Source organism: Falco biarmicus, chromosome 5 (assembly GCF_023638135.1).
Source record: "Falco biarmicus isolate bFalBia1 chromosome 5, bFalBia1.pri, whole genome shotgun sequence".
In the NCBI taxonomy this organism is placed as follows: Eukaryota; Metazoa; Chordata; class Aves; order Falconiformes; family Falconidae; genus Falco; species Falco biarmicus.
The window spans coordinates 92,243,174-92,271,170 of record NC_079292.1 but is presented as its reverse complement, the minus strand read 5'-3'; the positions used below and the strand labels follow the sequence as shown (position 1 = coordinate 92,271,170).

The 27,997-nt window shown below is 48.9% G+C and overlaps 1 protein-coding gene across 1 annotated transcript; it reads right to left on the bottom strand.

Moving 5' to 3' along the window:
• Window positions 1–63: 63 nt before the first annotated feature.
• On the bottom strand, window positions 64–27,465 carry FAM131B (family with sequence similarity 131 member B). Its single transcript, XM_056339102.1, has 7 exons — window positions 27,171–27,465; window positions 6,729–6,838; window positions 5,241–5,276; window positions 2,619–2,712; window positions 1,791–1,988; window positions 1,329–1,472; window positions 64–909 (listed from the first exon to the last, which is right to left on the bottom strand). The coding sequence occupies exons 1-7, from the start codon at window positions 27,196–27,198 to the stop codon at window positions 371–373; spliced, it is 1,149 nt and encodes a 382-aa protein (XP_056195077.1). The 5' UTR covers window positions 27,199–27,465; the 3' UTR covers window positions 64–370.
• Between the last annotated feature and the right edge of the window lie 532 nt (window positions 27,466–27,997).

Sequence of the window (27,997 nt, the reverse complement as noted above, 5' to 3'; positions counted from 1 at the left end):
CGGATTCTAGCCACCTACACCAAGCCTGTCTCATCAGCCACAGCCCCAGTACGAGAAGAGTTTGTATCCACAGCCAAGACTTTGTATTAAATAGATTTAGAAACAATTTACCAATCCAGATCTCTACAAGCACCTCATGTGTTGCCCAGACCAATGAAAATCAAACATGTGTGCCCATGGTCGAGGGGAGGAAGAGGTCTTCATGTGTCAGTCACTGAGATTTTCCTCTTGTTTAAAAAAATAATTCAATGTCAGGAACGGAAGGTGTGTCTGCTTAGAAGTATGGGGAGCTGGAGAGAAGAATCCCTGTAATTTCATTCCTTGCTACCCCTCTCTTTGTTCAGCAGTGATAAGAACTTCACTGAAAGCATCAGTTGTTTGTTTCTCCCTCTTCCTCATCAAAGGACTGCACCCCAGAGGAAGTAACATCTGAGACTTTGCGGCTCAGTGCAGCATGTTCCATCTCCTCTCGAGGAGACAGTGATTCCAGGTCCCGGCACACCGCGTCATCCTCCTCTGGAGAGGGCTTCTTGTTTAGGAGAGGAGCCTTCTCCAGCCGTGGGTTCCCTTCATCCTCAATGTGGTCCTCCATGTATGTGCTGGACTCGGCCCCTCCCTGAGCAGTCTGCAGGGGCCACACATGGACCAGCCCCGTGCTCTGGAGGAAGTTCTGCTCCTGCCGCTGTTGCTGCAGCTGTTGGTGCTGGAGAAGGCTGCTCTGAATCAAAATGCTTTCCTGAAGGTTCGTCTGGGACTCATCAAAATTCTGGCCTAAGTAGGAGCCAGTTGCTGGGGAAGCAATGAGGGACTGGTCACTGGTCTCCCAGGCGTCGGATGAACCTAAGCAATACATGCCCTGCGAGACGTAGGAATGAGGCCAGCTATCATACTGCGTCTGGGCAATATGCTCTGCAAGCAAAGGAGGGAAACAACACACGGTCAGGCTCTCTTGAGGCCAAGCCGGCTCATTCGGGCAGCCTATGCGAGGCACTGCACTGTGCAGGGTAGACAAACCCTTTAGAGGGGAGCAGGGTGAAAAGAAAAGGCATTTCTAGGCAGCAGGCAGAAGAACTCTATTATACCCACAGCTGACTGCAAGAGCTGGTGGTTTTCCACAGCCATGACCAAAAAAAGGCAAAGGAACTGGGCTTTGGAGCCTCCCTGTTACGGTTAGATTCCTTGGGCAGCTCCACAAATAGGTGATGTCTCTGCTAGATCCCAATCCCAAAACCTGAGGCTACAGAATAAAACAGGGCAGGGGGAAAGAAACATGACAACAAGAGCAGAAAAGGGATGTTTCAAGATTAGGAAGAGGCACTGGAGCTCACCTTGGCTCTCCATCAGCTCCTGGTAGTTCTCAGAGTAGTGGCCTGCTGGGTTCTCCTGGTTTGAATTCACACTCACGTCCTCACCATCCATGGAGGACCAGGCCATGAGAGTTGCCTCGGAAATGGCAAATTGCTCCATTACTCCTGTGCCAAAGGAGACGACAAGATGGAGCAGGGATGTGTGAAAGCCTCCACTTTTCACCACCCTCTTTAACATCATCTCTTGGTCACACTGTCCCACTCACTCCATCTCAGCAACATCACCCACCCCCCACCAGGCCTCACTCTCTTCACTTTGCATTCCATTGGTCATACTCCAAGCACAGTCTCCCTCTTTGTCGGCCATCTGAACCACCCACAGCCTCTCCAGAGTCTTCCAGGTTCCTGCACTTTGGTCTCTCAGGGGTTGTGCCCTGGGACACCCCCACCAATCCAATGCACGTGCCAGAAAGCCAGCACTACCTGCGAGGAACCGCGCCTCCTTTTCACCATCACTCAGGTCTGAGTAGGCGTCAGCATCTTTGCGCGCCGTCTCATGCGTGTGCTGCTGCTGCTGGCTGTTACCCTTGCCCCAGCCTTGCCACTCAATCATGTGAGCCACGCGGCCTTGGCCCATCGCCGTCGGCTTCGTGACATGGTCCTTCATGCTGCGAGATATCCCTAAGGGGCCAGACATCAGAAAACAAGAAGGGGCTATTACACAGCTCCAGGGGGGTCTGCCAAGCTCATTGCCTCTCTTGGAAGTGGAGCTTCTGCCCTCCTTTCCTGACCGGGCTCAGGCCAGGGTGGTGGAGGGGGCGGGTGGGGGGGGGGGGGGGGGCGTTGTGTCTCCCACCCTTCACTCTATCACTCTTCAGGAGAGTTTCTCCATCTTTCCTTGGACTGGCTCTCAGAAGGGCGGGAAAGGGAAACCTTAGATATGAAAGACCATTTCCTTCCTTGCCTAGAATCCATTTAGGACAGAGTTGGGCAGAGGGATGAAGCCTGGAATGAACAAACTTAGAAACAGAAAATGGGGTTAAACCCAGACTGCTTGGGGGGAAGCAACGGAAGATGTCTGAGCAGGGGTGCATGGTAAGAAGCCAACGGGAGTAAGGCAAATGTGTTCTTTGAAAGGGCAACAGCAGAGATTTTGTATCTGGAGCCATGGTGGTGAAGACTCCTCTATGGCCTCAGGAAGGCAAGAGTCAGAAAGGAGCACTTGGGGGAGCAACAGAGAGGCATGGGAAGAGGCACAAAGGCCTGTGGAGAGAAGCTGCCAGGGATAAACCCAAATTTTGAGGACCTCACCAGAGAAAGATGATTTAGCCAAAGCCCCAATCCCATAAGCATTGGAGTTGCGTTTCAGCTTGGGGAGGATGGAGGTCGTATCTTCCATGGAGAGCTGAAAAGAGAGAGAATATGAAGAAATGATATACAGGGAGGAGAAAAGGAAGTGAAGTGAGCAATCAGTATAAGGATTCCAGAAGGCAGGGGGAAGATGAGGAGCAGAAGCAAGCAACAAGAAAAAGAGCAAAAGAAGGGAAGAAGAAATTAGAGGCTATTTAACCAGGACCGAATACTGCACAGCATTGGGACCGAGTGAGGCAAGGTCAGTGAGAGAGGCAGAATCAGGCTGCGAGGAGCCTCCTTTGGCTGCTACCCACCCTCCGCTGATGTGCTGCACTGTTCCAGCTCTTTGTTAGAGATGCAGGACATGGCTGGAGGGCAATTCAGGGAGCTTACAGTGGGGACCTGACAATGGGATACAGTAGCGCATCATATGTGCATCATACTACAGATATTAATTTTTATATGTTATTTTTGGTTTCCATCTCTTCTCATATGATCTCAGTAAAATGAAAAGTGACTGTAACAGTGATGTGCTCTGTTTCAAGTACCTACAACTACCCGTAAAGAAATGAGGTCTACAGTTCTGCCTAATTTCCTTTACCCTTTTCTCTCTGTTCATCCTCAGTCCCTGAACAACAAGGAGAGGGAATTATTGGGAGGGGCAGCACTCCCAAACATCATCATAAACCACAGTCCCTCAAGATTAATCCATCAGGCTTCTTCAGAGAGGCCAGGCACTGCATATGGGACTTGGTTTTCACAAGGGCTAAACAAGCATTGCTTCTGCTCTCCATTTTCAACCTTTTGATTTCAGTCAAGTCCAGCATGTTTCAAACACAAAGATACTGAAAAGTAGTGACTGTGACACTGAAAATTTCAAATCCTGACATGAAGCAAGCATTTGGTCATAGGCACAAACCTCACAAAAGGTAAGCGGAGCATAACTGGGTACTCAAATAGTTGGAGGCAAAGGCAGGCTTTGTAAAGAGCGTGAACTGCACATAAACCCCGGTCAGCTGCCAAAATGTGAGAGACGAGTTTGCCTGGAAGTGGAGTGAAAATGCAGCAGCTCAGGCACCCTGTAGCTTTGGAGCGAGGAATGTGTGAGTAACGTGTGAGCTGGAGAACTCAGAAAGCAGGGGAAGAACAGTGAAAAGTGAGAAGGCAGCCCTTGCCCCACGGTGCCTCGCCGTTGGTGACGAAGCTGGCTGCAGAACCCCACCTGCGCCCCACCAGCCTCTGGCCGCCCAGTGCCCGCCGGGTCCTTTCCAGCCAGCCCGGGGGCTGCGCGGTGAGCCGCCCCGGGGGAACGGCAGGGAACCTCCACCGCCCCAAGGCTGCAGAGCAATGGCAGGAGGGCAGGAGTGAACGGGACAGGAAGGGCATTCATGAGCCTGCTTTGATACCAAAGATCTATGGAACTACACCGAGAAAGAGGAAGAGCTGCATTGTGGAAGAGCTCCATGGATTCAGAATGGGTTGGAAAATGGGAAACTGCAAGTAAGGAAACTGTCTTCTACTATCTTGAAGGAAACATGACCTTGTGTATCTGGCTTTCAGCTAGACAGAGGTGCAGTGAGGAAAAAAAGTGACATATTTCTTCCACGTGGTCGCTGCATGCACCGTTACTTTCCTGCACAAGTTGTTTCTTTAACTGAGCCAAGGCAAAAGATCCCAAGCTGCCAGTGCCACAATGAAAGATGTCAGTAGGGAGAGGGATAGTTAAAAATGTAAGTCCCCTTGATATTCAGCATCCCAAGAGCTTTCAAACCACAGAGAACCAGAAAATTACAGCCATTGAAAAGTTTTGAAAGTATCTGGAATTTGAAAATACTTATACTACCAAAAGCAGAGCATCTAATCCTGCCTTTCCAAGTGTACAGAACTATCAAACTGATTTATGTGAACACATTTTTTAAGCCTCCAGAGAGAAAAAAAAGTTTGGTAGCACCAATATGCATTATTTCCTTTTCAGGATCCTAGTTTTGCATTAGTGAAAAAGAAAGAAAGAAAACCATATTTTTTCATGGCGTCAGTATTAAGAGCAAAAGGAACACATGTTATTAAAATGTTTGTTTGTTTCTTCTTTCACTTGCTAACTAAAGTAAACTGGTGCCAACCATCTCCTCCAGGGGACATTAAGGATTCTTTTACTTCTGTATGTAACGGCAAAGAAGGGATACATTTCTCTCAGACTTCTGGAGAAGATCAAATGATGCTCTAATCAAAGAATACTGATTTTTTAAACATGCTGGACAGACACCTCTTTTACCTAGCAGTGATATCTCAAAAAATAGAAACCTCAAAAGTAGAACACATGAAGTGACATGCATTTGTCCCAAAGAGGACAATGACAATTTAATAGCCACCTGCAGATCTAAATACCTGCCAGACAGCAAAAGACCCAGAGGCAAACGAAAATTCATCACCATCCCCTGAATTGTAGACAAGTCCCAGAATTTCAGTGGCAGTAAAGGCTTCCAGTCACGTTTCCATTCTGGTATCCACTGCACCCACTGGCAGACAAATCCTGGTCTTCCTATGACTAGAAATTTGAACAGTGGTGTGGAGCATACTCACATTGATACCATCCCAGGAGAAATCCGTCCGTGTTTGCTAAAGAAAGCAAGGAACGAGATCGTGTTAGTGCAACAAACAGGCTGCAAACAGCCCTGCATCTCCATCGCCACAATCAACAGCCACTACCTTATCTGATTATGTGAAAAAAGAGTTGTGTCTTTCAAGTTGGTTTCATTCCCTGCTGTTGGTTCTGGCGTCTGTAGGTATCACGGTGCCTGCAGGTACCCAACAGGATGACACAGGGAGCCAGAGAGAAGCAAGCACCTTCCCTTAGAGGTCCCTTGCTACAGGGCGCAGGGCTGGCACCCCTGCGCAGGTGCTGCATGGCTTGGAGGCAAACAGAAGGAGGAGCTACACCACCTATGTATTTTGAGTATAATACAGCCAGTTACAAAATTATTTTCTGTTGAAATTATTTCCTCTTGTAGCTTTTCAGTTTGTCCATTCTGACCCACTTTCCTCTCACAAGCTAGAGCAGTTTCCCACACTGGCCACTACAGCACCAGCTCCCAGTGCCTTTCCTTCAGCCACCAGGACTCAGGTCACAGCATCATGGTTTGGGGGATGCGGACATCCAGGGAAATTTAGATGAATCACTTACACCTATGGGATCCACTCACATAAACCAAAATGTTCACTGAGGCATAGCGTACGCTCATTGACTTTCAGATCCACATTTGATTTAAAATGCATTTTCCATACAAGGTCAGGCCCCACAATTTCTGCCAGGATTCCATGAACCTCCAAGTCTCTTGAAGTTATGTTCCAAGCCAACAAGGTATAATAAGGAAATTAAAATACCTATACATTAGCATTTTGTAAGGTTTTGCAAATGGGATGTTGTTGGGTAATTTGTGAGCATTATTTGTGATTCCTCAAATATTATGTGTTTAAAAGATCTGTGATCTTTTTATTACTTGTGACTGCATACCCTGAACCTTACATAGCTGAAAATGCAGGTATCTAAGATTGCAGAAGCCACAATAATTCAGAACAGCAAACGAACCAGCCCTCGAGATACTGCATGGTAAATCAATCGGCAGTGAGTTCCTAATGAATGCATCCCTAAAGACCAAAATGGAGACAAATGTGTTTCTTCAAAAGATTTTATGGCTGTGCTGCAGAAGACAGGACAGACATGCTGCCGGACATTTCAATGAATCCATTATTCAAGGCATGCAGATCTACACGCTTGTCAGAACTGCCACATTTTTTCCCATGTTCTGTGCCATTCCAGTCATGAGTGGTTAAAAGCACTTTCATTTGCAAAATCTTACTCACTGTGGATATTTCGAAGGAATGATTCAACTCTGCTCAGTGCAAGCCAGACTGCACAGACACAAAGCTCTGAAGCTCTGCCCCTCAGGTGTGCACCGGCACTCCGGTCCCCTCCCGGCTGATGCCTCAGGGATGCACAACACCCATTTTCTGGGCAGAACTGAAACTTTCTGATCCCCCTGGGTAAGTGGCTCTGGGACAGGCACTCACCTCGGTGGAAGGTCGATGGAAGCTGCTGCCGTGCAGTGAACTGGTGCTGTCCATATTGATTTGGTCCACATCTTTCAGTCCTTTCCAGTCCACTGCAATCACCTCGTTTCCTGTGGGAACACATCTAGTCAGGCTTTTGAACGTTACCACAACTTGTCCTAGCAGTCTCAAGCCAACTCAGCTCAGCACACAGGAGAATTGCTGAGTTTAAGGCCACAAAAGCCTTCAATCAGACCTTCCAATTTTAATCAGACCACTTGCACATTATCAGCTATTATATTTCACACACTTTTCTCCATATTAAGACCAGTCATTTGAGTTTTTCTCAGGCATAATGTATGCTTGGCTAAATGACAGCTCCCCAGACAAAAAAAGCATCTAGTCATGATGTGTGACTGAGAAAGAACCAATTCTTTTGATATCCTGTTCCAATATCAAACCATCATCACTTTAAAAGGCATTTCTCCTTTATAATTTGAATCGGTCTGACATCAACTTAGAGCTGCTGCTGCCCTTGCTTTGCCGTTCTCAGCAAGATTAAAGACCCTTTTAATACCTGCCATTACATTTCAGGAAAGTTAGACATACACTTGCTTTTCTTCTTGACAAACTAAACAGAGTGAGATCTTTAGGTTTCTTACCATACAGCATCTTTCCAGTCCTCTTAATAAATCTGCCTCTTTAAAAGACATCTCAAATTTTTCAGTTCTTCAAAATGTGGACATAAAAGCATACACAGTAATATATGTACAACTAAAACTAGTTGCTTGTGACTCCCCTTGACATTAACCCATTGTGGCGCAACCTCACAGCAGATCCCAACATCCAGCCATTGTCCCCTCAGGCCAGGGTGCACTTTGCACAGCTCTCCAGGACAGTCCCCTGCACAAAAGCAGAGCCTGTGCCCTTTGATTTTAGATGCATTTTAATACAACTTAAAGGATCAAGTAAAATTAAATATTAACGACATAAAATAGAAATTATAATATTGAATGAATAAAGATAAATAATGATATCATTAAATAAGATCAAATTGCAATAAAAGTGAGGCTAAACACAAAGCAGCACCCGTTAAACAGCTGGCCACGCACCCAGGGCCGCTCTGCCCAGCCAGCGACGCACTGTGCCTGCAGCCTTCATCCCACCCTCAAACTCTGCTGCAAGCTATTTGCTCCCATGTCACGGAGAAAAGATTGTACTGTGTTTGAACCTGAGCCTTTTAGAACCTGGCAAGAAATACAGCTCCTGAAATGATCATCTGTTCCTGGGATCAATTCAGCAATATCTAGTCTATTTGCAGCACATGCCATTGAATGTGAATGGTTCTATTTTCATTGGCTTTTAGCTTTTTATTTACTCTTTATAGCAAATTTCTCCTTCAGAGACATATGCAACCCCGCTTGCTCGTTCTAGCAGCTCTGGCACGTTGACACTGGCTCACCACTGCGCTTCCCCGGTAGGAATCTTCTACCAGGCAAGAGATGCTGTACTCCACCCTGCACAGGCTGCAGGAGCTACCTAGGCACTTACAGGTGGGAAGCCTGAGGCACCCCTCAGCTAGAATTCAAAACGCAAAAAAGTAATTTGGTCCCTTAAAAATGTAAACATGGTGAGATGAAAACCACCAGAAAAGCAATCTCTATTTGAGTTGCACTCTACCACACCTTCACATCCCACAGCTTTCTGCTGCGCAAGATCTCCCTTTCTGAAAGAGCCAAGGCATATCCTCCCCTTCACACCTGAAGCATGTTTCTGTTCATCAGGATAATCAGAACCAAGTGCTTTAATAGCATCCCCCATATGCCTTTGACTAAGCTGAGTAAAGCTGCTGTTCTCTGACTTGCAGGGAACTTAAAATAAAAAGGAGATTCCTGCACTGTGTGCTATGGAGGTCAGACACAGCCAGGCTTGGGAGGGGGCAGGCTGTGGCTATGACAAGCACCATGAGGGCCACCTTCCAAGCTCATGGTCTTCTTGACTCATTTGCTTGACAGCCACGTGTGTACATTTGGCTTTACTGAGTTTAGTTATTTATTTCTACTTGTGATTACTACCAACCACAATCAGCTCCTGAGCTGTAAGTGTAGAGCTGAATTTGCATTAAATTCTGGTCAGATCACTTGGCTCCTGTCTGCAGGCACCCCCCTTTGCAGGGTGTAATTTTAGGTTGTGTGGCAAAAGCTGGGTTGTGTGTCCACCAAGGAGCTCCAGGAGATGACATTAGGAGGGGGAGCCCCAAGGGCACCCTGCCAGGCTGCTTCCCAGCACAGGGACCACCAACCCACCAAAGGACGATCTCCAAACACCCAGCGGTACAGTAGCAGGTGGGAACCCAAACTATGGGCTCACAAGAAGGGATACCCTGTCTGGGCACCTTAGGGCTGTCCCTGGAGAGCCACAACCCCAGGGTCCAGGGAAGCCTGTCAAGATCAGTCAGAGGGAGAGGCTTTCAGAAGCAGCTCCATAACCAAGGATGGTGGTTGGTGGCTGCCCAGGGGTATGGGACCCTTCATGGGATGCAGGAAAGGAGCATCTGGGGATTGCATTAGATTCATGTGATGTTTAGGGGAAGAACAATGGCAGGGAAAGGGAGGGATCTAGGTGGTTTGGGGAGAAACAGATGTGACAAAATCGATAAAGGGATAAAAGGGGCTGGTAGGATGTAAATGGGCTGCTGATGGGTACAGCTGTCTGGCCATGCCCTGCCCTTGGTTGTGCAGTCTGCCCTGTCCTCCTGTTACATTCCATTTCTAACCATTTTCTGGCATGAAGGAAGCTTTATTCTGGGTGCATGTGTTTCATGACAGAGGTCCAAGCGCCAGGAACTGGACAAACCAGGTGAAATGAACTGGCGTGAGTGAGGGCATGTGAACGAACGTGCGATCGCAGCCAGAACGAAGGCAAAGTGCTCTGGGTGCTGGGTGCGTGCTCGGGGTGAGGCTGCGGGAGCTGGCTACCAGAGGGCTTGGGGAGTCCCAGCCAGTTGTCATAGAGCTGGGGAGGGGGGTATCTGTGAGCGAGGGGTCCGCACCAGCAACTGCAGCATGGCTGTGGCTCCGGAGGCTGCTACATCCGTGTGCCAACAGCCCAGGAGACTGGGATCTGGGGGCAGCTGCTGGGTAGCCCTGGGGCAGGAGGGATCCATGCTGCACGTGGTGGATCTCCATCACACTCAACCAGTGGCAGGAGCAGGATGAGGCTGTTGGTGCTGTTTATGTGAGTGCTGAGTCCATCTGTGCTGATCTGTGTGACTGGCATGTATGCACGTGTGCATGTGTGTTTATGTGTTTGCACACCAGGAACACCGGCTGTGCCTGCAGCAGCCTCACCTCCGTTGTGCTGCCAGATCCAGCCCTGCACATCAGGGTGCCCAGGGGAGTGCACCAGTGTCTCCCAGCAGGTCCGGGGACATCACTGCTCCCCAGCCTCGGCATCCCATCCTGTCAGGGCCAGCCTGGATGGGAACCCCGCTCCCTCTGGCCAGGGAGTACCGCTCAGCTAGCCCATCCTGAGCAAACGCTTCCTTTATCCTGCATAAAGCCCAGGCACCTCTACCTTCTACCCAGCCGTCGTGGTTTAACCCCAGACGGCAACTAAGCACCACACAGCTGCTTGCTTGCTCCCCCCACAGCAGTATGGGGGTGAGGATTGGGAAGAGGGTAAAAGTCAAGGGATGAGATAAGAACAATTTAATAATTTAAGTAAAATGAAATAATAATAACAACAAAAATAGAAACAATAGCAATTATAATGAAAAGGAGAGAGAAGTTGGGAGAAATAAAATCCAAAGGGAAAGGGGAAAAAACCCAAGTGACGCCCAATAGAATTCTCAACACTGATGCTGACAATTGCTGAGCGGTGCCCAGCCGGTCCCCAAGCAGTGATCCACCAGCCCACACCAACCCCCCCCCCAGTTCATATACTGAGCATGGCGCTCTATGGTATGGAATATCCCTCTGGCCAGCTGGGGTCAGCCCTGGCTGTGCCCCCCGCAGCTTCTTGTGCCCCCAGCCTGCTGGCTGGCAGGGCCTGAGGAGCTGAGAAGTCCTTGAGTTGGTATAACCACCACTGAGCCACAGCCGCAACCAGCCGCGGGCTGCCAGCACCGCTCTCAGCCGAGCCCAAAGCACGGCACCGCACCAGCTGCTGGGGAGGAAATCACCGTCCCAGCCAACACCAGGACACCAACTTTTGACTATCTTCCCCACCCCCACCCCACCCCCATTTGACAGGAGTTTCTTTTATTTCAGTTTTGCTCTGTAAAGCTGCAGCTGCCAGCGCTGCCCCATGGCACCAGCAATGTGAGCTGGGCAAAGCCAGAGGAGCTCTGGGGGCGCTGGATGGAGCGAGCAGGGCAGAGCTGTGGTGGGCGCCCTGCTGAGCTGCCGGCTCCTAGCGTGGCCCGAGACCTCTTGGATTTGGGGTCCAAGCAAACCTGCTAGGGCTAGAAATATCCAACTGTTGGTCCAGGGCTGTCACCTGTAAGATTTGGCTGTGGCTTAGAATCAAATACCTCTGTATCGGGTCTCCCTTGAACAGGGAAGGGGTAAAGGGGAGGAGGAAGGAGCACTGCCAGCAGAGCACATCTAGAGAGGGCAGGTACAGGACGGAGTGAAGGTGATCGGGGTGAGCCGAGGGATCAACAGAGCTTGGCGGGACAATAAAACTGGAGCTAAGAGCAGAGCAGGAGCCTCTCCCTGCAGGGGCAGCCCCTGCTCCTTCCCTCCACGCTAGCAGGGAAGGGCTGGGGCACTCCGGCCACAGAGCCCATCCAGACAGTGATGCCGGGGAGATGCCACCTCTCCAGCGCAGAAGGCAGCTGCGCAGCAGCCATTAGTGCAGGTAGCAGTGTCGTGCATTGCTTCATCTCCATTTACCCCAGGTCTTTTTGCTGTGCTCTCCACTGTTTCTGAACACGGTGCTGCGGCCCCGCTGCACGCCACCCTGGCACACGGAGCAAAGCAGGCTGCAGCCCCGCTCGGCCAAGGCGCTGCCGAGACCCCCCCACCAAAGAGAGAGACCAGCCCCGTGGTGCTGGCTCTCAGCACACGAGATGTGACAGCCCCAAAGGCTGGCAAGTGACCGCCAGCCTCTGCTCTCACTCCTGCTGGCCCACTGGCAGCTCCCACCAAGCGTTAGTCTGTGGAAAATATTCACGTCATTCTGGCAGATGGGGCATCAAATGGTTGAAGGACATTAACATCAATTATTTGTCTCAAAGTCCACACCTGTTCCATAATAGTAGAACTAAAGGCTGATAAAAATGTACTTATTACTGTTTTTCTCCAGTTGCAATATCTCATCTATGTAGACAAGGCAAAAGAGTGAGCAATATGTGCTCTTGCATGCACGACAGTCATAAAGACTGCATAATTACTGACAATTCTTAGTCTAAACAGTTTTGCAGATGCTAAGAAAGAAATACACTGCGAGAAAATAACTCTTTAATATCTGTTAAATGCTTTTAAATGCAGTACTATCTGCTGAAGAGTTACAACATCACACGCTGCGGCTGAGAAGCAGCTCTCTGGGTTCCGAGTGGCCCTGGCCCTGGGGCGCTGTTACTGCCCATCCCTGGAAGCTGGGCGCGGGTCAGTGGGCTTCTCTCCTCTGCTAGAAACAGCCAGGGCAACGGCAATCCGCAGGCAGGGAACATCAAGTTCTGCTCTGACAGACGAAAGGAAAGAAACACAGAAAATCAGAAGAAAGTACGGACGGTGAAGTGGGGAAAAAGAAATGGAAAGCAGTACGTTATGTTGTAGCATTGTTCTCATCCAGCCTCTTTCTCCCCTGAATTAGTACGGCGTTTTGCTTTGGTAATGGTATGTTTCTTCTCCCATATGATTTGTTTTCTCTTATCCATCTTCAATTCCAGCTTCTGTTAATCATCGTGACTATTCCATTTGTAACTCTGTCATCAGTCACCTCTTACAGAACAGTATTTGCTCCGCTCCATACAAAGCGGATAAGCATTCTAAAACACGAGTAGGTCACAAAGCTGGTTTTAAAATGGGATTTTGACAAACATGTGCTACTGAATTCCTCATTGAAATGTTCTGAAAGGAGACGACGAAAGTTGAAAGATAGCTGGGTGTCTCATTTCCTTGTCATCATTTCTGTATGGTGTCCATAGAAGGGACATAAAGGGGTTTTGTTTCCATTGAACTTTTTTAAGATTTCTTGATTTTAAAAAAAATAAATATTTGTTTTGGAGTTTTTTTAACATCACCAAATTTATCCTTGCTCTGGAAGACTCAGTAGATGACTGAAGAACAAGTAGGAAGCTAATTACATCAAGCAATGAGATAAAACTCAAGCAGCTGAAATACATAAATACATTAAGCCACACTGCAGATCATGGTTGCTTTGTATTTTTAACACAAATTTCATAAAAAAAAACCTCTGACAAACACTCATCAGAAAAAGATGTCTCCATCACAACTGAAGTGATGTTCCAACTGAAGTCTTCTACACCTCTGAGGGAAAAATATCATCCCTCTTTCTGTTACAATACTGTTGAGGTAAAACCCAAGACTCATTTTTAAGTCAGGCCTTTCTAAATAATAAAGATGAAAAACACTTCAAGAGGAAAAAAGATGGAGGAAAGAGAATACCCTTTTCCCTGCATTTTTTTTTGTTGTTGTTTTGAGGGGTTTTGTTTGTTGAGCACTGTAACTTTGGACTCTCAGTTATTAGAAAATGTGTGTACTAAGCATTCCCAAGCAATATGGAATATTGCCAAGAAATAATGACCGTTTTGATGAATGCACTGGGAAAATCCAAGAAGCCATCTGGATGTCTGTACCCCACCTTGCTGATTTAATGTTACTATTTTTTTCCTGTTTCAGTAGCTCATTTATTTTGCCATATACTTTATCATGGAAACACAGAATTTCTTTGTTGGACATATTTTAATTTTCTTTGCATTTCTGTGATCATCAGAAATCTGCCTTGTTTTGAATTACTTAAGCTAAACAAGTCCATTCTCCTTGGGCTTCCTCTTGACATTTTTCTCAATTCCTATTACCACTGTGTATTTGTTGACATTATATTTGGTATCTGTGCCTGTATTTTGTTCATTTAACAAGATACATGCTTGAATCAGGCATCTACATCTATGCAGAAGCCTCTAGTAATCTATTTTGTTGTAACTTTTGGGCTGGATGCTAGCCATCATCTCTAATTTGTCTTCTCTAATTTGTTCCACACTAAGAAGACAAACACAGTTTTAGAGTCTTAAATTCTGCTTTTTCCTTTGTGACATAACGCTGGTGAAGATGTACACCATCCGCCAAACATGTATTTGTGTTGATTGCTTTCTGATGTGCCATGCCAATTAATGTGAGAAGAAACATATTAATTAAACAGTGAATTCGCAGCACCACTATTATCCACTGTTAGCAAACTTTCTTCTGGTTCTCAAGTTTTACTTTCCAGCAGGGAGTAGGAACATTATCATTCGGTATTGGTAGCCAATATTAATGTTGGTAAAGACCAATATTTAGAGTAAATGGTTCAATTATTCTTTTCCATTCCTTTCTTTTCCCTGAAAAGAAAACAACAATTGTAATTGCAGTAATTATGATCAGTCTTTAAATTGTTCTTTCCCTAATATCAATTTTCATGATACTTGTGGGAGTGTAGTATCTTTGTCAAACACAACATCATTGTGTCCTGCCAAATGTGGTGGAAATGGAAGCAGCTGAAGCTCCAGGGAAGGACTGATGGACGGATAGCATCTCCACAGAAACACCTCCCTGCCTGCACACTTTACAGAGCCAAAGCCAGCCAAGAGGCCAATATCAAGGAAAGGAATGAACCTCTACCAGGAGAACTGTCTCTGAGGTGAACATCAGATGGAAGCACTGAAATCCTCCCGGGTAAAGCTGCGAAGTCCACCAACCTGAGTCACTCACATAGCTGTGTAAGTATTCCAGCTTGTACTGCGTAAGGAAACACAGAAAGGAGCTGCTGTTGGCACCTACCAACAGAACCACCTGTGGAAGGCGAATAGAAAAAAGTCTGTTTTCCTGGATGGAGAGGGCTGAGCAGGCTGGTGCTCATCCAGGCACAGAAATGTCTTGGTCGCCACAAAAGAGAGATGTCTGAAATCTCTGATCAACAATGAAAACGCCTACAGCTCTGAGATGTCTGTAAGATTAGGAATCAGAAGGGCAGTTCACCAGGTCTTTCCTTTGGATTTGGGTACTCTACATTTTTTTCCAGACCATTCTGCGTCTTTCTGAAGGTAGGTCCCTTTTTAGAGCTGCTTAGGAAATAGAATTAATGAACAAAGCTCCAACACCAACATTTTTCTTCTTGACTGGTAACATTTTCAAACCAATACTAAAGGCTACTGCGGAGCGTGCCCTTGCCACCAAAAGAAGCTGAGCAGAGCGCCCAACATCAGACACGGGCAGCTCTGCTCTGAGCATTTAAGCTAAGGAGGTACCGCAAAACAAAACACATCCAATTAACACAATTTATAAAAAAAATCTCAAAGCCCTGTCTCATCTGCAGAACAAGCATCAGCCAGCAGAAACAGCGGGACGGGTTTATCCTCATTCTTCGCTGCTTCTCTGAAGTGCAGAGAATGTGTCCCCAGGGGCCATGGTCAGCATAGCCAGTATGATGACGACAGCAATGTGAACCAAGGTAGCAGCCTTTTTTTCCTGGCCTACAGCCAACATTACAGAAGTAATATGCAGCAGTTGCTCTCCATATGTATTTAAATTTTAATCTCTGTGGCCAGCATGTCACATGGGCACTGTCCTAGAGCATAAGAATACCTGGAGTTGTGACATCAACGTCCCACAGCTTCATCTCTACCAGTGGGGAAGAAGAACCATCCCGAATACTCCTCAACCAGCAGATCCCAACACCCCTTTCTCATCCCAGGGATGCCCTTGGCCCCTCTCCGCAGGGTGGGCAGCACCACTGCCAGGGTGGTGTCCACAGGCCAAGGCAAGACTCCATGGCTGCGCCTTTGGGCTCACTACCATTCAGAGGGAGAAGCAGAACAAGAGCCTGCAGGAAGCACCAGCACCTGGGGGCAGTGGCAGCCCAGCAGTTCCAGGCTCCACTCTGCTAACCTGTCCCCCCTCAGCTGTGGGGTGTCACTCTGGCAGCCCCAGAGTACATACAACCAGATGGCTACATCCTTCTCCACCGCAGCCATCGCACCTGGGCACAGTCCCCATCAAGCATCTGGCTCAGGAACAGCAGCAATAGTCAGTGCCAGCCAGGAGGCACTGAGACTGCCGCCCCCCTCCTCCAAACACAAAGCGTGGGAGTCTCCAGAGGCAGTGATGCCCTAGGGCATGGCAATGGCCTCCAAGTCATGGTAGGTTTTCTTCCAGACAACACAAGGTACTCCATGGGAGGCAAAGGGTAAAAGGCTCTTGGTGAGGGGCTCTTCATTCTCCTCAAGCCCCTCCAGGTGCTGGGTGTAGAGGTGACACAAACTTCTGTCTCACCCCTCTTCTTTCCACTGCTGCTCTCCTCATTATCATGCCCTTGTTTGCCCTGAAGAAGCTGGTATTTCCCAGCTGTATGGCTGCAGAGGACAACTACCTCAGCCCATGAGATCCCAGCCAGACGGTGGGGCAGGATGCAGCTCTCTGTGCTGCAGAGTCCTTTATCATTCAACATCAGGAATCTTCTTGTATATCCACAGTTCCTCAAGGGATAATCAGGGCTTCCCTTGCTGGGCCTGGGACACTTCTGAATTGACTGCTTTCTAGCCCGGGGTCATCAGTCCTCCAAACAGTGAAGGATGGAAGTGGTCACAACACAAGCAGTTGCCCACCTCACCTGGGGGACACCACACTGGGAGGAAAAGGGAAAAATTGTTACCTCTCCTGCCTCCTTCCTCCATGCATCTCCTTTGGAGACCCAAACCCTTGTCTTGTGGGCAGATGGAGAGCACACTAGTGGGCCAAACATCTCACATCCCTTGAGAGAAGACAGAACTCCTCCACACCCCCAGAGAGGGCCACTTCAAGCCATGGCTGGACCCTCAAAGACAGCCAAGAGGGCAGGGCTGGCCTCAGCTGGCGAGGAAGAATGAGATCATTGCCATCTTCCTCTGGGAAGGGCCAAGCCATGAGACTTCAGAACAGTCCACCCATCTCTGCACCTTTGGTCGCTGCGGTCAGCACTGAATTTGAGATCCTTGGCCAGTGGGAGGATGGCCCCTGTCTTTGACAAGACTGACCAGCCTCCAAGAGAAAGTCCTGGACTCTGGATGGTCTCTTCTGGTTCAGACAGTCCAGCCCGGATTGTGCCTTCCCCCACCAGCTCTGAGAGGTCTATCATTCTACACCAGTGACACAAGAGGTCTCTTGCAAGACTGCCTTGAACTACTGGTGTTTTACAAGCCTCTCCTCAGAACCTAGAAGCTCTCTGGAGTAATCAAGTCCCTCACGATGACCGACAAGGGGGAGTCTCCCTGTTGAGCCCCAGCTGTACAGAACTCACCCCCAAGCGCAGGCAGAAACCTCATCACTGCAGCATCACTAAAACTGGGGACCCCTGGGTCTACAGCCAGTGAGTCTGGCCAACCCCATGCTGTTTGCCTGGTGTACAGCATAGAACACTCACATTATACCCCCATCTCCTACCTCAGGTGAGTCCCACAGGAGGGTAGTCCCCCCCAACACCTGGCTCCATGGAGATACCTCTCCATGACCTGTCAAAATCACAAATGACCTCAGTAAGCCCTGAGCAATGCCATGAGCTCCCTTGAAAACACCTCTGCATATCCATGTGTCAACTGCTCGACCTCCTCCCCCTTACACCCAATTACAACACATGGTTGTAGGACCACTCATCAGGAGAGGACAAGGTATCCTGGTGGCCGGTTTCTACTCCAAGCTAATTCCATGGACCATGAGGAACATCAGCTGGAAAAATCCTCCATCAAGCAGAAGGCCCAAGTTTGCTCACGGGACTCCCCGACTCACGTTTCTTACGCAATGGGAGTGAGACTGGTGCCTCCGTACATCAAGCCTGCCAGTCTCCTGGCTCCTCCAGAGCTTGTTATCAAGATTCTGGCTGCACTTCTCACATCTTCACTTGTACAGTTTCCATCCCAAGATCTACTAAATTCTGCACCCTCCTCATCAACTTCCCCATTTCTCCCCAAGCTGGCCACCTCCAGCTCCAGGAGGAGGAAAACCCAAGGTACCAGCAACCAGCAGTACTATTTCTGTTCCCTTGTTCTGGGCAGGGCATCACTGGGCAGCATCTACCAGCCCCTGGACACCATGGAAATGCAGGGGTGTTCTGCTCGCTGTTTCTCTCTGGTGCCTTATTTTCCTGGGTTTAGCCTTAGTCTTCACTCTGCTCTCTTTTCTTATTTTTTCCTTCTCCTCCACCCACCACCCCACCACCATCTCAGTGACTTGTCTTTTTTTCTCCCTGGTTTCTTTTCTTCACTCTCTTCTTCTTTGGGGGGGAGGTGGGAAAGTAGGTATTTAGTACTTGTTTGGGATGGATATCAGCTTGTCCCCAAAGTGGGAGTTCATGTCTAAGAAAGTGTATAAGAATAGGGGAAACAGTAGTGATATTTTCCCAGAATACTTGTCCTAGCCTGCCACGATTTACACCTCAAGTAGTTCCTGAGACAGAGATGTCGCCTCTGTATTTAGTCATCTTTAAAGGAGTTTTCTTCTATTCATCTGTTCACTTTTTAAACCAAAAAAAATATTTTAGTACCCACAGAATCCTGCGTCAAGGAGTTCTGCAGCTTAACTCTGCATTGTATGAAGAAGTGCTGGCTTTTGTCTGTTCGAAACTTGCCACTTGCTAGTTCCATTTGATGTATAGATTTTGTTTTGAAACAGATAATGAAAGTCTTCCCTCCTTATTTTCTCCATGCTGCTCATATCACAGAGGAAATTCATTATTTTATAGATATCCGTCATAACTTCCCCTAATTATCTCTTTTCCATACTTGAGAAATCCCTGTCTATTTAAATGGCTCCTCACACATAAGCCATACCATACTTTTGATTGTCTTTGCTGCCCTTTTCTGAATCTCTTCCAGTTCAATTATGTCCTTTCTGAAACAGGAATGGACAATCAAGGGCAATACATCACATTCAAAACAATGGCAGAGTATGGATTTCTGCACAGTATAATGCTGTTTCTCATTTTATTCTCTATTCTCTTCCTAATTACTAACATTTGATTGGAATTTTTACTGAGAATTAAGCTACTCATTATAACCCCAAGATCTTGCTCTTGCATGGAAATAGTAAACTCGAAACCTCCATTGCTGCAAATGTAACACTAGAATTGCTTTGCCTGTGTGCATCATTTTACATTTATCTACATCAAATTTCACCCATAATTTTAACACCTAGTCATTTGATATTGTGAGATCCTTTTGCAAAGCTCTGCATACAGCTCTTCATTTGCTCCCCCAAATGATGACTGTCATTATCATACTTTGCTACCTCATTATTTACCCCCCTTTTTCATATCATTCATGGATACACACAAACCTGAAAAAAACATTCCTGTGAAAACCATCCATTTCATCTAATCCTTGTTTGTCGTCTTTACCCAGCCACTTAATAATTTCAGGCGCTTCCCTTTGATTCAACAGCAGATTCATGTCTTGAACAGCCCGAGGCAGGTGACCTTTACAGGGGTGCTTTGCAAATCCAAGTAGACCACCGCCACTGGGTCTCCTTTGTCCCTTCTATGACTTACAAGGCATGATATCCTTAACAACAGTAGCGTCGGTGCTTCCTCATTTGTCCATGCATGCACTAATTCTGTTCTTTAAAGTTTATTAGACTGCTGCTAGGCATATCTAGCCTACAGTTTGCCAGATCTCAAAATAATTTTAAAAACTAGCACCACAATTAGCTACCTTCCAACCTTCTCATACCAAAGTAATTGGAAGGTGTCACAAATCCTAATCAGCTCTTCAGCTCATTCAGCCTCAGATTTCTCCAGAAGTCTTGCATGAATACCGTCTGATGACTTGTTACGTGTCTGCCTGCCTGCTCTACAACCTCATTTACTGAGGCTTTGAATTGAAGCTGATCTTCTGTTGCATACCCAACAAGGAAAAGTTCCACAGGATAAAATTCCACAGCTTCCTCTAGAAGGAACAGATACACAATTTTTCTTTGGTTTTTGTTGAGGTTGGGGATGGGGGGGGGGGGGGGTGTCTGCTATGGTCTCTGAGTCCCCTGAAGCCTCTTCAGGAGTAACATCATGCACTAAGGCCTCCTGATCACTGCACAAGGCAATGAACGGCTCCCAAAGTAAACATTTAACGTGCCAGCCTCCCCATAGGGTTAACCAAGTCCCTGCTGCCACTGCGTTCCCCACCTTCACAGCCTCCTTGATCTTCCTCTGGCCATCACAGACTCCTGCCACCATCCTGGTCAGCCACCCAAAACTGTCAGGCGTGTCATCCCTACAGCAGTTTTTCCCATGGGGAATGTCAATCCACATGCCAGCCATTTGGATCAGCAAGCTATTTTCTCCAGTTTAGGCAAGATATTTTGCACTGAAACTTCTCCCATAAGCCATGTCTGATGAGCATCTGTGGGTACAGCCACATCTTCCCAGGATACAGAAACCATCTTTTCTTTAAAATTCTAGTCTGCTCCCAGACTGGAGAACTTGCGTCTGAAACTCACAGAGAAACATCCTGATCATCTAATCTGACCTCATTAAAATAAGAGACGCTAAAAGTATCCCCTTTGTTAATTATACTTTCTGTTGCTGTGCTTGAACTAGATTATTTTTTTAATCTTAGTTTTTATGCATTCAGATGACAGAGGACTCAATATAACTCTTAGTAAATTATTTCCAATAGTTAAGTATTTTTACCATTTGATTTTTTTGCCTCATTTCCAATCTGAATGTATCTGCATTCCTTCCATCACATCTTAACTGTTTTCTGCCAGGTTGAAGAGTCAGATGGTTTTGAGGGTATTTTTCTTCACTCAAACACCTAGAGATTGTCATCAAGTCACTTCTGGAAGTTTTCATTCACGGTTCCATGTTTATTTTCTGGCCGTTCCTCAGCTTTGCAGTACTTCTCGAAGTGATAATGAAAGAATTAGGCAAAGCAGATGAAAAATAATTTTTTCACAGGTGCCAAACGCAGAGAAAATATAACCTTCTCCCCTCCTGTTCAATATTCAGCTCTTAACAGATCAAAGAGCCACTTCAGCTTCTTCGGCTGCAGCACCACAATAGTAGCTGTTGACCTACCGATCCTCTGCTCAGATATCTATAAGCCTTTGCAGTGTGACTGCTTTCTAGCACAGAGCCCTGGTCCTGTAAATGCTGCTCACACCCTGTCGTAAGGTACATGACCTTACCTTTGGATAGACTGAAACACGCTGTCTGTCAAGATTCAGTACCCCAAATGACTCAGATTGTTGCATACCAGTGATTTATCCTTTTCATTTGTATTTTCATTTTTAGCAGTTCTTCCAGTCTTTGTAGATTCTACCAAGTTTATCAGCATTTTAGATTTCCCTCAGGATTTTGAGCAATATGTTAAAATCAGATGGTACTGACAACTGTATTGAGAAATGTGGGATCACACAAGAAACAGAAGCTTTTCAGCAATGATTCTTTGTTACTGTTTTGCTATCTATTGAATGTTGATGCCCTCAAAATGTACCTTATTCATATGTTAGACAAAGAATCATGTGGTACTAAGTTGGTTGCTAACCAATTAGTGGTTTTATCTTTTACAAATATAGTATTCTAGATCAATTCCCATGACTGTAGGCAAAGGCACTTCTATCACAGAAGTATTTGGCTGCAGGGAGTCCCATAAAAGTTGTGAACTGAAGTTAGCTTGGCAGGACCTGTTTTGCATATACCCACTCTGACTGGCATATGTTCTTCTGATATTTTATCAGGAATTTTATCAGACTGACAAAACCAAGTAACGAGGTTAAGTTGGGATAGAGCCCCAGCTTTTCACTTCCAGATCTTCCTCACTATTTCAAGATTTACTGAAACACAAAGCTTTAACTTTTTATCCCACTGCTTAAAAATACTTGAGGGCAAGTAATCTTGAACTGGCTGTTGTTAAGTATCAGTCTAAAATCACGACTGCTTGCTGCTGGAGAGCATGTCCTTATAAAATGAGCTGAAAACTCTTTTTCTCCTACTTCCCCCCCAAGAAAACAGGCCTAAAATATTTATTGATTAGTTCACTTTTTCTGCTTCTATGAACATCAGTCTACAGAAGTCAGACTCCCAGCTCAATCACATCAATGAAATATTACTCATTACTTCCATTTTTCCATCAGCTACTTTGTAATTTCTCGCATAACCATGAACACTGCTGATACCCTTCCCCACGTCTTCTAGTACGGATTCCTTACAAAGCCAGGCTTACGCGACTGTGCTGTTCCTTAGCCCTCTCCCTACAACTTCGAGACCACCAACCTATTTCGGTAACCCTGGCAAGACAGAGGGGGGTCTCTGACATTGTCACTTTGCACATGCCTCACCACAGCCGGCTGCTGGGCTTGGGAGACGGTCTCTGCTCGGATCCCGACCGGCAGAAGTAAGTTCTTACCCCACAGCTCTTGAGTTTTTTGAGAATGGCTCGAAAGAGAGGCCAGCCTGGGAAGAAGTAGCAGTAATGGAGCCAGACCAAGCACCAGGCAGTCTGATCCAGAGGGAGGGGCGTCCCTTTGTCCCTCTGCTGCATGTGCCCCCCCCCGAGGTGAGAGAGGAAGGGGGTACCCGGTGCCCTGCCAGGTGTCCCCATACTCCCTCAGCACGGCGCCTGGTGGTGGCGGGTTCTGCACAGGGATCTGTGCTCCCTGCCCTCCCACCTGTGTGACCCCCAGAAAGTGGATACAGCCCTAATGTCACGACTCAGCTTCCTCCTGCATGACCCTGTCCTCTTCGAGGCTTCTCCCTCTCTTTCCTTCTTTCACCGACTTGCTTCTGTGTCAAAGGTGGAGGAGGAGGAGGGGGACACCGGCCCCCCGAGAGGGCGTATGGGTGCAGACTGGGCATCTCACTTTTTCAGACCAAGCGTGAAGGTTATCCTTTCCATGCCAGATCTCACTCCACACACCTTCAGATCCATGGGGAAACAAGTAAGGAGGAAAATGAAGGGCATGTTCACCGACAGCCCCTGCTGCCTGCCCCCCTGCTGCCAGTCTCCGGTCCTGATCCCACCCTGCGGAATCTAAAAGGCCTGGATTAGCGGGGGGCTGGTCTCTGGCTCTATTTCTCCCACCATGGATGCTATGAGCCATTTGTTTAGACTTAGTATGGTGCACACATTGAGAAAGCAACACAGAGAGGATGTACTCCTCCCTCCGACAGCACGCTGACGGCTCCTTGGTGGAGGGGAGCCCAGCACCCCAGCTACGGGCACTGGCAAACCAGGTCTGAGCCAGGGGCTGCGAAGCGAAGAGCACTGCCTTTGGCATCCTGCACGGCAGGTGACTGACACTGTGCCTGAGCTAAATCACTTCAGCTGTCTCTTGCAAAATTACCAGACCAAAAAAGCATGGGGAGGACTTCAGCTGACAGTGGGGCTGCCGTGGGGAGGCAGCCTGTGGCACACGGTACCCTCAGGAGTCACAGGGAGGTGGTGGTGGGGAAAGGTACAAGAGCATACTAAGGACATGTAAAAGACCTGGGGTCCTCTGACAGAACAGGACCAAAGTAACAGGTCTAACCTGACTCGGAAAGGCAACCACTCCAGGCTTTAGATCCTGAGCATAGGATCACAGGATAATTCAGGCTGGAAGGTACCTCTTGAGGTCTGAGCTCCTGCTCAGAGCAGAGTCAGCTATGTGGCTAGACCAGGTTGCTCAGGGTTTTATCCAGTCTGGTCTTGAAAACTTCAAAGAATGGACACTGCACAGCCTCTGTGGGAAACCCCTTCCAAAGCCTGACGTTCCTCGTGGTCAAAAAGCTTTTCCTGATACTCAGTGCAAGCACCTCTAGTTTCTCTTCCCCCACACTCCAAAAGTATTACCAGTTTTTAATTTCTTGGAATATATTTCCACCATTTAATGTCACTTCACAAAACATATTTGCTGCAGGCTTCTGTGCAAAGACAAGAGAGAAATCAGAGGCATCACCAGAAAAACCAGAGCAACCTTGAGCTTTCTATCCATTTTAATCCATTCAAGGAATTAAGAGAGATCCTGCCACACTAGTTAGAACAGCTAGAACTATTAGGAGATGTCTAAGCTGTGGTCAAAGGTGCACTTCCAATGCATTCAAGCACCTATGCAGGCCTGAAATCTTACATTTGGCTAACTCAGCTACTGACAGTAATCAAGCTGATCTTTGCATTTAGTTGGCACTCAAATATCTACAAGTTCCCAGCTGGATTTTGCAACCTTAGCTGTCCAGCAGCCTCAGCAAAAACCTCCCTCACGTTCACTGAAGTTGAGTCCCAGGTAGGACGAGAGTCACTCGGCAGCTCCCTAAGAACTACGATGGGCTAACTATCACTGATACACTGAGCTGATGTGTAGCTCCGACCAGAGGCTGGAGCCAGCTGCAGTGCTCACTGTGCAACTGCTACCATACCATTGCACGCACAGCACATGTATGGCATTGAGGCGTGAGTGGGTACACCTGTGGAGAAGGCAACTGGGTATCAGTTTCACCTTTTAAGATCACCTTTCTGCTTTTTTCATACCCTAGGAGATCCTAATCTGATCGTTGCCATTGTGATTTCTGATGTCCTCTATAAGACTGAAAGATGTTATATGACTCTTACTTCAATTTTACGCATACGGAGCTGCTCTGCTATGACCCTCTCAATTACTTTTCCCCGGGGAGAAATAACCAGAAAGCTCATATTTAGGAAAGAAAATGTGAAGTTGCACATCACTAAACATGTGCAAACTATGACATCTAACTAGACCATAGTAAAATGTCCCTGCGGGAGATGGAGAAATCATGTGGCTTGCTTAAAACTGGAATGGAAAAAGGCCCGGAGCAAGCTCAGGGCACAATCCTGCACTGGCCCTTGTGTGGTGAATAAACTAAATGTGACTGATTACAAGCTTTCTATCACTAATTAAAACCTCCCAAGTTCTGAGTTCAAAATCTGCCACTTGAAAATTCCAAGGTAAAACCAATACAACTGCACCACCCTCCTATCTCTAGGACCTACCTGGTCTTGGAAAGGCAACACAGAGCCCGTCTGTTGAACTGATCCTGCAAAAATCTAACCAGGTGTGCTATACAGCAAGAACACAAAGCTCTACTTGTGCTAGGCTGTTAGTTTCCAAACACATCCTCAAAGCCCAAACCTAACACTTAAAGGCACTCATCCCTCAAAACGGGTCCGAAGGATCCTCCCAATAACTCCAGCAAGGCTGGAGTGAAAAACCTAAGCTGCCAAGTAAGAATCACCCTGACAAACCTCCATAGGTGGGGGAGTCCAAGTAAAACTCAAGGATCCCACCATCACCCAGTCCAACCTCTAGGGCTTGAAACAGATGAAGTCCCCACTGAAGCAGTACCACTTTCACACAAAGCATCAGTCACTATTACTGCTTTCATATCTGACTCCCATAAAGATCAGAATCACGGATGCGCAATGCCCCTTAACACGCACCTTCATAATACGAGATCAAGAAAAATTCCTCCATTAACTACATAAATAGGTCCCTAACGCCCACTGTGGTCTCACCATCTAGAAGGAGCACATATTGCATAACCCAAAAGTCACTACAGTATGGAAAGTCCAGTACCTGTACCATTAAGGCCTGTATTTAGGGAATGCAATCTACAGACAAAACGAATTTTCAATTATCGCTATTCTAACATTTTAATGCATAGATGCTCTTTTGTATTTTCAACTGTGCCCACATATCCATATGACATTTATAAAGATATATAAATACAGTATTCCCATACAGACAGATATATATATACACAAGAACAGTAATTGCAATAGCTCAGGTTACACAAGGCTTTTTTGAAACACAGATTCCAGGTCACAGATCATAAGAATGCTGCCATGCCCAGGAACAAATACCTGTGTGGGTAAGTACGACAGCTCCACCACATCCTGGAGTGGGGAGTGGATCTTACCAGGTGTGCGCCTGTTCTTTATCTGCTCAGCATTGTGGGAAGAGGGACCAAGAATTGATGCTGCTAGTTTAAACACACATCGATAAAAGGGGTATAGACAATTTGCCAGCTGACAAGATAATAATGCCCTTGGCAGCATGTGGGTGTGGAGGATATGGGAAAGGCAGAGGCAGGAGGCAATACATGCTTTGATATGCTACAGAGACAGATCCAGGTGAGCCCAAAGAATCTTGAAGGAAAACACTGCAGTGATCTTTGCCATGTGGATGTTACAGAAGACATAAGAGATTTCTTAGGTCATGAGGATGTTTGAGACTGGCAAGAGACACAGGCTAGATGTGGGAATAAATCCCAAAGTGGCAACTGGAGTCTGCAGCGTAAAGTTTGCTGCTGCAGGAGTCGACGGTTCCCTGGAAGTGCTCACAAAGGGTCTGCCCCTCCAGCCAAGGAGCGTCACCCGCACCGGGCTTTGACACAGCCCCTCGGGTTTGTTTCGGGGAGGTAGTTCAGCCGCCTTGCCCACAGACGTCACAGTGCCTATGTGCCTTGTGGAAGGGCTCAGAGAGCACCGTGCCCTACGAGCCATGGTTTTCTCTCGGAGGCCTTTTTGAGTGGCTTGAATGACACATCCCCACGTAACTGATGTCCGTGCATGTGTTTTGCATAGAGGAATTTTCCTGTGGGGAGGAAAGTGTGCCACGGGATGCTGGCTTTGCCTGTCGAGACCCGCACTTAGGGACCAAGGGATATCTCTCGGTACCGCATGTGTGTGGGAGGGGGGAGCTGGGTTACACAGCCCAGCGGCCCGGGATCCTCCGCTGTGAAATGTGCGTGGCCCAGCGGGAAGCTGCGATTCCTTCCACCGCGTCCCCTCGCAGCGGCTCTGGGGAGTGAGGGGATCCGGGCTGGCCCCCAGGGATGCTAACGGCGGGGACGGGAGCCGGACGTGCGGCTCGGGCAGCCCCGGGCAACAACGAACCGCCGCCGGGCGAAGGACGCAGCCGCCGGCCGCACGCTCCGCTCCCGCTGCCGGCGGCACGCCCCGCACCCACCGCCCGCGCCCCGCTCCGCGCTCATCCACCGCCCGCGACCTTCCCCCGCGAGCACCGCCGTGCCCGGCCACGGGCGTGCCCCGGCCCCGCTGCCAACACCCAGGCCGGCGGCCGCCCGCCCCGCCGCGGGGGCCGGGACGGCGGGGGGTGGGCGACGGTGGCGCTCAGCTAATGGCGCTGGTCGGGCCCGGGGCCGGCCGTGAGGGGCCGGCGGGGGACGACCCGCCACCCTCCGTGCCGGTGGCCGTCGTGCCAGTACCCGGGGCGGGGGCCGCGGCCGCCCGAGCATCCTCCCGTGCCAACGCCTTACCCACGGTGCGGGACCCGATGCAGCCCATCACTCCGGCGGGGCTCCGGGGGGAGGCAGCGGCCTCGGCAGCGCGGAGGAGGCGGAGGGAGGCAACGCGGAGGGCGGCTTGCAGCCGGTCCCCTCAGCGGCAGCCGCCGGGCTGGGTCATGGCCAGGTGCGGGCGCGGGGTGCCGCCGCCGGGGCGGCGCAAGCGGGAGGGGACCCGCGGGCCGGGTCTCACCTGCCCCCGCCGCCGCGCTTTGTCCCGCTCCCCTGCGGCTCCGCGGCCGCGGCCCTGCCTCCCCGGGCCCCCGCGCCCGCCCCCGCCTCGGCGGCTGCCGGCGGGGGGCGGCCTCGGATTGGGCTGGCAGCGCCGCTCCCATTGGCTGCCGCTCTCCGCGGCCCGGGGGGCCGGGCCGTGCCGTGCCGAGCCGAGCCGGACCGTGCCGTGCCGTGCCGCGTACCGAGGCGGGCCAGGCCGATCCTAGCCGGGCTGAGGCGTGCCCGGCCGGGCCGAGCCGAGCCGTGCCAACCCGGGCCGGGCCGCCCGCCCTCGGGGAGCGCGGACCGGGGCGGCGGCGGGCGGGCGCGATGCGGGGCGGCGCGGAGCCCTCCCGGCCGCCGGGGAGCGGAGCGGGGCGGGGGCTGGCGCAGGTGAGCGGCGGGGGGAGCCGGGAGGGGCCCCGGAGGAAGGGGCGCGGGGATGCGGGAGGCCGGGCGGGGATGCGGGCGGTGGGGACGGAGGCGGCCGGGCGGGGATGCAGCAGCCGGCGGTTTCCCGGTAACTACACTTGCCGGCCCGCCTCAGGGCCGGGCAGCCCGCCAGCGGCCGTCTCCCCTGGGGCTCC